Source organism: Armigeres subalbatus, unplaced genomic scaffold (genome assembly GCF_024139115.2).
Source record: "Armigeres subalbatus isolate Guangzhou_Male unplaced genomic scaffold, GZ_Asu_2 Contig207, whole genome shotgun sequence".
NCBI lineage: Eukaryota > Metazoa > Arthropoda > Insecta > Diptera > Culicidae > Armigeres > Armigeres subalbatus.
Genome location: NW_026942913.1, coordinates 60,830 through 71,735, shown reverse-complemented (window position 1 = coordinate 71,735; position 10,906 = coordinate 60,830). Strand labels below are relative to the sequence as shown.

Below are 10,906 nucleotides of genomic sequence, written 5' to 3'. Positions count from 1 at the left end.
TGCTAATGCTTTAACCAGATGTAGATGACTACCAACGGTATAAGCTCCAGAACAATTTGGAGTACCTAGAACATTTCGGTAGGGAAAACTGAATTGAAAATAGTACCCTTGGACTCTGCGAGCTGCCTGTATGGACATAACTTGGAGTTAACTTCGATTCCATATCAGCTGTAGTTTACCCGGAAGACCGATCTCTCTAAACTCCTGGATAATTTGGAGAACCTAGAACATCGGTAGTAATACTTTTTGTAGGATGTCTATTAGCATTTCAGAGATTGTAAAACAAAATCAAAGTCAATTGAAAAACGGGGAAAATACACCCGATTCTTTTTTTTTACACGGGGTATGCGTTATGTGTAAAAAAAATCAAAATTAGAAAATCCGTGAAAAAAAAGTTTTATGATATCTCGACAAATCATGCAAAATGGAACAACTTTGCAAAAATTTTGTAAGGGATTTTTTTACACGGCCGAGTAAAAAAAATCTGTGTAAAAACGGAATCGGGTGTACTGAAGAAACATGTATGCCAGGTGTGCCGGGTTGATAACTTGGATTTTGTAGCCAAATAACTTTGTTTTGAAGTACCAATTTTTTTTCAAAATTTTTTTCACCAGGGGTCACTTGAGCCTCAAACCTCAGTTAATTTTTGATTACTTCTTGAAGCGATTTTTTTTTCATAATTTGTTGCGCAGTGAAATCGACTTGATCTGACAATGCATCCGGTAATATGGCCAAAATACATACATAGAAATAAATTTTAAAACGTTTAGAAAAATCATGCTTTTGACAGTTATACTCATCCGAAAGCTCACAATAAGTTGCGTTCGACTGTATTCTTGAAGTAAGTATAACCAAATGTGAGTGATGTGTCTAATCTACCTATCAGTGCTGTTTCAGACTTTTCTTATTTGCGTTTTATCTTTTCCAACGCACCAGAAATACACCAACACCGCTAGGTGAATCAATCAAGTTGTTTATAATGTACACACTTAACTCATTTCACCGTATTCGGTAAATTTTACCGAAATCTCAACAGCAGAACTGTTCGGTAATTTATTTTACAAATTTTTGTAATTTTTTCCATTGCTCAACTGTCAAAATCACCGAAAATCAGTTAAATTATTTACCGAACAGTTCTGCTGTTGAGATTTCGGTAAAATTTTACCGAATTCGGCGATTTATTTTAAGTGTGTATGATTGAAACAAAGCACTTGTAAAGTGGATCACACTTTATTTTCTGTCATTTTAAACTATGCTTGAACTTTTGACCGTCTTTTATGATTTTTTTTCCACCAAAAAGCTATGCATTTTATAACAGTGGAATTGATCAATGAACAATTTGGTGCCAGGTAACCTTCGGTGGTTGTAATGCCAATGAAAAGGAAGATAATCTTTCTCGCTTAAGATTCGAATGCTTCCGAAAGCGAATCACCGTTTCGAATGGTTGTGTTGAACCGCAGCCAGAAATGCCTATCGATTTCTTATAAAAAAATAACGAGATTTACAAAATATCATGTTTTTATTAAAGTTTTCCTAGCCTTGTAAAAACGTTAAACTCCAGTTGTTTCCGCGATCCAGTTACGGATCAAAGGAAAAGCCACACGTGCGTAGACACCAGGTTCATTACCGAGGCAGTTTGTGGCTCCCCACGACACAATACCGATCTGACGACCTCCAGTAACCAGTGGGCCACCGCTATCTCCATTGCAGGCATCGCGTCCTGGCTCGCTGGCACAAATCATGCTGAAGTAAAATACAATACAATAAATGCCTCTCCCGCTGTCGTATTAGCTGTTCAATCGCAATACACTTACTCATCAGTGACCCAGCCGGCTGGCCACCCAGCACTGCATGTTTCCTGATCGACCACTGGAATGTCAACCATTTGTAACGTGACTGGCAGAGATCCAGGTACGCTCTGAAAGTAGATTGATTTATCCGAATAAGCATAGATGTTGAAATGTTGATCAATAAAACATGCTACCGTTAGACCCCAACCAGACACAACAGCACGTGTCCCTCCTGGGTAATAAGTGCTTGCTGGTACCAGCTGAATGGGAGTGATGTGCAGTCCTTGAAGTGATTCCTCAGTGCGGAGAACGCATACATCATTTTCCAAGTTCCAGTCGTCATATTGGGGATGGTTTACAATCAACTCGACATTGAATATTGTGCCTCCTTCCAGACGGTTGGAAGAACCTCCACGAAGTGTAATCTGCAGAGATAGGTAATAATGTTACAAAATGAAACCGCAATGTGTTGAAATTCGTTAGATCTCACAATGGCAACACTTGGCAATGGATACGTGCAGTGAGCGGCCGATAGAGCCCATCTATCGGAGATTATTGAAGCACCACAGCTGTGAGATCCACTGCGACGCAAGGACAGTTGGTATGGGAAATTTTCAATATCAGCATCCAAGCCGCCGACAACTCGTCCTGTTATTGGGGATCTCGCAATTGGTTCCTTCAGGTTATAATATGCACCGGGCATACGTCTGTTGAACTGCAACCAGACGTCCTCCTCAGGACCTGCAGCTACTGCAGCTACACACAAAGCAAATACTGCTAACACTTTCATCTTGCCCAAACTACTGCTACCAACTGCTGTTGGGCCCTATTACTAATCTCATTTATAATTTTGTAATGACGAATCATGCATAAACATATGAAACGAAATTCAATGGAACGGTAGCAAATATGATTGTTTCAAGTTATCATTTTCTTATCGATGTCAGTACGTAACCCCTTCTGTGTGATTAGATACGTTTATGGGAAGTCTATTTATTCGAGTATGAACTGATATCATCTGAAACATTTATTACCGTTTTCTTTGGGATTGTCCAAATTCACCATTAGCTATGCGCGTTTTTTCCTTATTGGTAATTTTTTATGCAGTATTCTTCTTCCAGAATCATACCTCCACTTTGTGTTACATTGCCTGCTCGTAATGTGATGCACTGTCACACTGCTTCCGAGTTCAAATGTAACTGTAATGTTTTTTATAATATTACTATATGGTTATTAAAATTACTTGTCTAGGAGAAAGTTTTCATCAGTCGTAATCGATTTTCGAGCCGAACTGTCTTCATAGTGGTCTTGACGTACAGAATGCTTTGTGACAAACATGTCGGAGATTTCACAACTGCAGTACGGGAAAACCCAGATTATTCAATAAAGGTCACCCAGGATAACCAAAGGCCATGGATTGTATTTCGGATTATATGTTAATAAATTATACAAAAGGTTGTTCTTCTTATTCTGATGTTATACTTACCAATATTAGATCTCGGCAGCACCGTAGCGTGTGGTTGGTTGCCGCCAAGATGGCTGAAATACAACATATCTTAGTTTAGGAATTGCAGGACAAATTATTGTGAAACCAACTAACATAATATTATTAGTCAACGTAGTAGGTGAGAATGCGGGTGTAACCCCTAAAGTATATTCTTTCTGGTTCGTATTATTCTTTTTCAAAGTAAATCATTGTTTGAGAAATGTTCTCGTCTTTGTCTTGTCCGTAGTCTTCCAAATAATATTGAGAATTATCTTTGTTTATTAGGAAATTCTGTACTTGATATCTTGGCCAAAGCTGAATTGCGGTGGAAACTATCCAGTTCCAATCAAAGTCTGTTGCAATCAATGGTTATAAATCGTTGCAACAGAAATCAAACACGGGGAGTTGCATCAGGAGTTGGATTCTTTCTAAACGCAACGTTCTCATGGGTTCTAAAGAAAGCCATCAAATTCGAACTGATATCGATTCAAAGTATGACTGACAGATCGAAAGCAAAACCTGAGCGAGATTGGACTGGTTCATCTAGTCATACATAAAATCCGATTTAAAATTTTCCTTTATATGTAAATTTGGAAAGGATAGTGAAATTGACTACGCATTCATCAAGCTTAGTCAAACGAAACTCGTGTGCGGTGTAGTTTACAAGCCACCTGATATCAACTTTAAAAATAGGATTAAATTTTCAATACTACTTACACTGGGGTCGCGTTTAAGAAGACTATTTTACGCGGATTTTGGGATTTAAGTGGTTTTTTTACGCGAATTTTCAATAAGTTCTTAATGCGTTTTTTTTAAAAAGGTCGAAATACACGTGAAAATCAAGACGAGCTTGGTGGTCATATGGCCATCGCTTCTGCCTCATATGCAGGAGGTCATGGGTTCAATCCTAGGCTCGTCCCATTCCTCCTACTTTGTATCTTTCTCAATATTTTTCATGTTCCAGCAATTGCTTGAACAGGAAATGGACTTCCACACCGTTTCTATTTCTATTCTATACCTTTAAATTGACTATTCTAGTAGTAGTAGTAGTATTTTTATTTACGTGGCTTTAAAAGCTAAGCCTCATTCGCCACATAAACTATTCTAGTAGTAACTGCTAGAATTGGAAATAAACGGAAAAGCTCGTTTCCTGTATCCAATTAGAATTCCATCAATTGCTATCTCCTATCACATTAGCTGGGCAACTCGTTAATCAAGACGAACCTCTGCCCGTCGTCAACCTCTTCCAAAAATTGCAACAAAATTCCGCTTGAACTCGTGGCAAGTGCCGACGTATATTCGGCTTCTAGTGGGCGAGTGATTGCATCATCATTTGCTTCCCCTTCCCTACATTAATTTGCATTCTGACTTGGCAGGCGCCAGTGTGACCTAGCAAATGTGATCTACCAGTACACGTGAACATTGAAGATGAGTGCTAGTCCCAAGCAAACATCTGTTAGTTTTCTCTGTCCAAGAACAGCTGATCTGGTCATAATTTAGTAGCAACTATTGGCAGTCAGTCAAGCTCAACTTCAAGGTCGGAGAACACGGGAAAATCGTAAAAAAATGGATTTTTGGTCGATTTTTGAAAAAGCCGCTTATCACGTGGATTGTGGATTATACACGTGTTTCAAAACAAAATAAAATCCATAAAAACATATAAATAAATCTTTTTCAAGGGAAAAACTAATTTATATTTTTTGGAAGAATAATGGTTTCATAGATCGTTTGTATATCTCGAGGCAATATAGGTGTCTATCTATCGAAAAGAATACGAAAATCGATTTTAACGCGATTTTGGAATCCAATATGGTGGACCAAAATTAAGGATAATTGCTATTTCATGGGGATCTCAGCAATAAAATCATGCAATATGGGTGTCTATCAATCGAGATCGATGAATAGAATTCAAAAATCGATATTTGACGCCATTTTGGAAATTTCAAGTTTGAAACAGTTTCGTTTTAACAATGAAACCATGCAATATGGGTGTCTATCAATCGAGATCGATGAACGTGATTCGTAAATCGATTTTTGTCTTAAAATTTAAGATGGCGGACCAAAATTACGGATAATGACTATTTCGTGGGGATCTCAGCAATAAAATCGTGGAATATATGCGTCCATCAATCAAGATCGATTAATTGAATTCGAAAATCGATATTTGACGAAATTCCGGAATCCAAGAAGTCCGACGGCGTTGGTCAGCGTGAGCTTATTTCAAGCAATAGAAATTTTCCAAGTCCTCTGAAGGCTGCTACAGGAAATGCCCCGAAAGTTCCTTGAGGAATTCCTCCAGAAGTTCGTCCAGGAATTTCGCAGGAAGGTCCTACAGGAATTCCTCCGGAAGTTTCTCCAGGAATTCCTCCGGAAGTTCCTCCAATAATTCCTACGGTAGTTCCTCCAGGAATTCCTCCGGAAGTTCCTCCAGGAATTCCTCCGGAAGTTCCTCCAGGAATTCTTCCTGAATTTCCTCCGGAAGTTCCACCACGAATTCCTCCTGAATTTCCTCCGGAAGTTCCTCCAGGAATTCCCCCGAAAGTTCTTCCAAGAATTCCTCCGGAAGTTCCTCCAGGAATTCCTCCGGAAGTTCCTCCAGGAAATCCTCCGGGAGTTCCTCCGGAAGTTCCTCCAGGAATTCCTCCTGAATTTCCTCCGGAAATTCCTCCAGGAATTCCTCCGTAAGTTCCTTCAGGAATTCCTCCGGAAGTTCCTCCAGGAATTCCTCCGGAAGTTCCTCCAGGAAATCCTCCGGGAGTTCCTCCAGGAATTCCTCCGGAAGTTCCTCCAGGAATTCCTCCGGAAGTTCCTCCAGGAATCCCTCCGGAAGTTCCTCCAGGAATTCCTCCGGAAGTTCCTCCGGGAATTCCTCCGGAAGTTCCTCCAGGAATTCCTCCGGAAGTGCCTCCAGGAATTCCTCCGGAAGTTCCTCCAGGAATTCCTCCGGAAGTTCCTCCAGGAATGCCTTCGGAAGTTCCTCCAGGAATTCCTTCGGAAGTTCCTCCAGGAATTCCTCCGGAAGTTCCTCCGGATGTTCCTCCAGGAATTCCTTCGGAAGTTCCTCCAGAAATTCCTCTGGATGTTCCTCCGGATGTTCCTCCAGGAATTCCTCCGGAAGTTCCTCCAGGAATTCCTCCGGGTGTTCCTCCAGGAATTCCTTCGGAACTTCCTCCAGGAATAACTCCGGAAGTTCAACCAGTAGTGCCTCTGGATTGTATCAGAGAGCAGTTATTGGATACCCTTGTGGTCCGAGGTAAACTACTCTTCCGGAAGATAAGAGATGTTTTTAAGGGATCGTGATATGGTCTGTATATAGGCTATCATTATTTTTTTGTTCTTTAATTTGTTTCTTTCCTCAAAGTTTTTTTTTTTCGTGCTGTCTCTGCCTCTCTGGCTATCCGGAAGATGCTCCCAGTCGAACCATTACTCGAGCACAATTATACGCCATACCGTCTCTGACGCCAAATGCCCGAATGATCAGCAGAAACTCCCTGATCCCGAATCCTAAGTCTCGTCCATCCTTAAAACTGTAATAATTAGTCTTTGCTGTAATCTTAACCTCGAGTCATCACGAGTACGTTGGCTTATGTCCCACACTTACTAACCTTCCATAATAACATGATATCGAATAGACATATCACAATGAATCGTGGCTCCGTAAAATATTATACACGCCTGACCCTACCAAATAAAGGAACTTAGAAAAAAATCATCCTTATATGGGAAAATTTGAGCTAAACGCAAATACATTTGAAAATTTTAAAAAATATTGCAACGTTTTACGTGATGAATCATAACTTAAAAGGAATAAATCATTCAAATTTCAACGTTGGAAATTTGAAATCAATCTTTCAACTGTCAAATGTTTTGTGTTCGTCTGGCTAAGAGATCTTCAGATATGAATATAGCGGAAGCAAGTCGTATGCTGTGGTGGAGATAAGAGACTAGCGTTTCTGTAGGTTGAATGAATCAAATATAGAGTCAGTTATTATCTTTGGGATAGTTGTCTTCACACTGCTGCAGCTTGATGACTGCAATTTTGTGGTTGTGATTCAAGTGCAATATTCAGGGGTGTGTTCCTTAAAAAATAATTTCTGTACACTACTAATCCAAAGATGGCAAGTTCGACTATTTTTCAAATCTATTTTATAGAATTAACTCGACATTTGCACGTGAACCATCTCTTGTTTTACTTGATTATACTTGTGATTGTGAATCCACTACAAAAGCACTCATCACGATTTTCTCTTCAACTCTAAGGCCGTCCAGGCTAGTACACGCTTAAAATCAATAACACTGAGATATGTTTGCTTCACACAAAACGGACCCAGCCACAAAAATAGCTCGTGTGGTTTTATTGTCGCTTGGATTTCAATATTTTCAACAGTATTTGGTTCCTCATGAAACAAGGAATCTGTGCAAACGTTTACATGTTAAAAAGGACCGTTATCACGACCGTACGAGGCATTTTTGTGCCTGTGTAACTGGCGCTCATCTAGGGGTTGTTCTGCATTAGGTCCGTTTTGTGTGAAGCAAGCATATCTCTGTGTTATTGGTTTTAAGCGTGTATGGTGAAAACCCTGTAAAGCATTTTTCGAAGTCCCCGCAAGATTTTTCCGTTGGGAGAGAAAACCTTTTTGTTGTACCGAAAGGCTATCATTTCACTCCAAAATCGAACTTTTTATAGAAGTCTCGGATACCCATGATGTTATATACCAATCGACTCAGCTCGTCGAGCTGAACAAATGTCTGTCTGCCCGTGTGTATGTGTGTGTGTGTGCACACGAAAACCAAAAAAATAGCCACTTTTTCATATAGTAATTCTTAACCGATTTTCTCGCAACAAGCTGCATTAGACAGGAGACAAAGCCTTGTTGATCACTATTGAATTTGATCACGATAAACCATTGCGTTTAAAAGTTATCTAGAAAATGGAATCGAACTATATAAGCGCCATATAAGGTCGGTGTCTTGGCTAAATGCGAGAGAGGCAGTATCACCACTCGGTGAATTAAGTTTGGTTTTTTTAAACTATAGGGGAAGGTGGGTAGACTTGATCCCCGGGGAGACTTGATCACCCCCTGTTTTATCGAGAACTAAAGTAGTTTTGTTCTTGCGTATTTTTCAGTATGATCCTCTAGACAAATGACCTTTATGTGGTGAGTTATTTTTTGGATTGACAACCTTATTTATTCTGCAGAGCGGTTTGTATGTTTTGACCTCCCTAAAGATTTTTTTATTGGCCACGCAAAATTTGAACAGCTTTTTTAACAATGACCAAATGCTTTCATTTTTTCACAGCACAAAGCCATAAATATGCTTATTGATCTGTACTGACGAAAATGTCAACATTCCATCAAAGTTTTAGTATATTTAAATTTGAAGTAATTGCCTCAATATGGGGACACTTGATCCCCCATTAGTAACCCATACAAAAATTTGGCGAAAAAATTAAAAAAAATATAAATCTGTTCTCAGGCTTCTAATTTTTTGTAGATTTGACAGATTTGATGAATGGTTGGCGGGAAAAAATATTTAATGCGTAGTGAAAGGGGATCAAGTCTCCCCTAATTTAAAAATTGCATGTGCTGTCAATAATAAATATCGTTCATGTATACGCACAGCAATTCGAAAATTTTGCGTATTTTGAAGGAAAAATATTTAGTAAATCTGAGGTCACTTTTCTAATTTTATCAAAGCAAGTTACTGGAGAGGGATCAATTTCCCCCGAATATTTTAAAAACCGTTTTTTTGACAGCACTCCGAAAAATCAATTCTGTATCAATAACAACAATAATTTAAGGACTGTCATACATCAGTAAAGTTAAATACTATATTTTATAGAGAGTCTGTGTGGAAATCAGGTATGTTTATTTACTTTTGACTGTGATATATGGGAATTCAGAAAAGGGGATCAAGTCTACCCAACCTCCCCTACTGTTTGTTGCACAAATTGACGCATTTGATATGAAATTTATTTGAGGTTTTCCGTAAAAGTATGGGAACTGCTCCTAAAATTGGAGAACTGCTCCTACACAGTTGGCAACAAATCTGCACTTTTATTTTTCACAATTTACAAGAATCAAATATAATTCATTCAGTGAGTGCAACTAATAGATGGATATTTGAGTTTCCGAAATGTCACTTCAATCTGACAAAATGGTGCACACAAAACACACGCGGGCGCAAGCACAGCACATGAATATACGTTGAGTGAGATCGACATCGGAACAGTTCGCCTATATGTAAATATAAACTATCGTCACTGTGCAAATTTGAGCATGAGCATGATGATCGTGCATTTCGTAGCTGCTACTCCGTGATTGTCCAGAATAATCGCAATTGCACATGAAACCAATGGATGGAAGCATGGGATTTGGCGACATTTACCTCCTTCAAAGTGCTCGTTCTCAGTAAAGCGTCAACCAAATTTCATGAACCCGGACTTTTCTCAAAGTGGATTAGTAGAGCTTTCTTTTGAAATACCCAACAAACAATTTTAGCTGAATAAGCTATTTTTTAGCTAAAGAAAACTAATTTTGGTCTTATAAGCGCTTTACCCACCTCCAATGTTTGTTGGGTAGGTGCCGTCCCGCTAGACCCCTGCCCGCGTTCATGAGTTTCGAAAATGATTTTTTCCTATTTTTTGCTATTATACACAAATTTCTTCAGTAATCAAATCCAATAAAGTTCTGGCGTCATAAAATAAAGTAGACACATGAAATATATCAAGTAGAAGTGATTTGGAACATTTCCAAGTTATCTGATTACTGTAATTACCGATATTAAAAGTCATATCCCTGATCTAAGCGTTATGGTCATATTTTATTAAATCTGATCACGAAATAAACCAAATTGTGCCAAACAGGAGGGTAAATGTAACAAAAAACTGTAGACATATATATAATCAATTTTATGTGTTGAAGATACTATTTTGGAACATTCTAGTTCATCCAAAATATCCGTGAGTTCTAGTCTTGAATTCTACCATAGAACTGTTCCATACTCTTGAATTCTACCATAGAACTTCTACCATACTCTGTTCAAAGAAATCAAATGACTCAAGGGAAATTTGTCTGCGTGCCCCTTAGTGACATTCTAAAATGCGCGAAATGTTCTGAAGTTCAGCTCGTATGACCTACGCATCAACGGTCTCCAAAATGTTTTCGTCAGCTAGCAAAACCCTTTCCAACAGATCGTTGGATACCTGCCAAGAAACGTTATACCGATCTTTCTGCATTTCAATACACTGAAGGCCATCCAAAACGTTCTGGAGTTCAGGTCGTCAGATCTACAATAAAGTAGAAGTTCAATGCCTGATTGAAATCAAGCTCAGGTCATCCTGCTCAGTTCAAAGAAATCAAATGACTTATTGGAAATTTTTCTGCGTGCCCCATAATGACATTCGTAAGACCTGCGCAACAATGTCGTCGAAAATGTTTCCGGCAGCAATCAAAACCCTTCCCTACAGATCCTTGGATACCTGCAAAGAAACGTTATAACGATCTTTCTGTATTTCTGTACACTGAAGACCATCAAAACGATCAGATCTATAATGAAGTAGAAGCGCAATGCTTGTTTCAAATCAAGCTCAGCACATCTTGCTAAGTTCCAAAAATCAAATGACCTA

At 38.9% G+C, this 10,906-nt stretch overlaps 1 protein-coding gene across 1 annotated transcript; it reads right to left on the bottom strand.

Moving 5' to 3' along the window:
* Positions 1 to 1,506: 1,506 nt before the first annotated feature.
* LOC134203701 (trypsin-7-like) lies at positions 1,507 to 2,580 on the bottom strand. Its single transcript, XM_062678562.1, has 4 exons — positions 2,281 to 2,580; positions 1,985 to 2,215; positions 1,815 to 1,918; positions 1,507 to 1,743 (listed from the first exon to the last, which is right to left on the bottom strand). Exons 1-4 carry the CDS (start codon positions 2,578 to 2,580, stop codon positions 1,551 to 1,553), a joined length of 828 nt encoding a protein of 275 aa, XP_062534546.1. The 3' UTR covers positions 1,507 to 1,550.
* Positions 2,581 to 10,906: the final 8,326 nt, after the last annotated feature.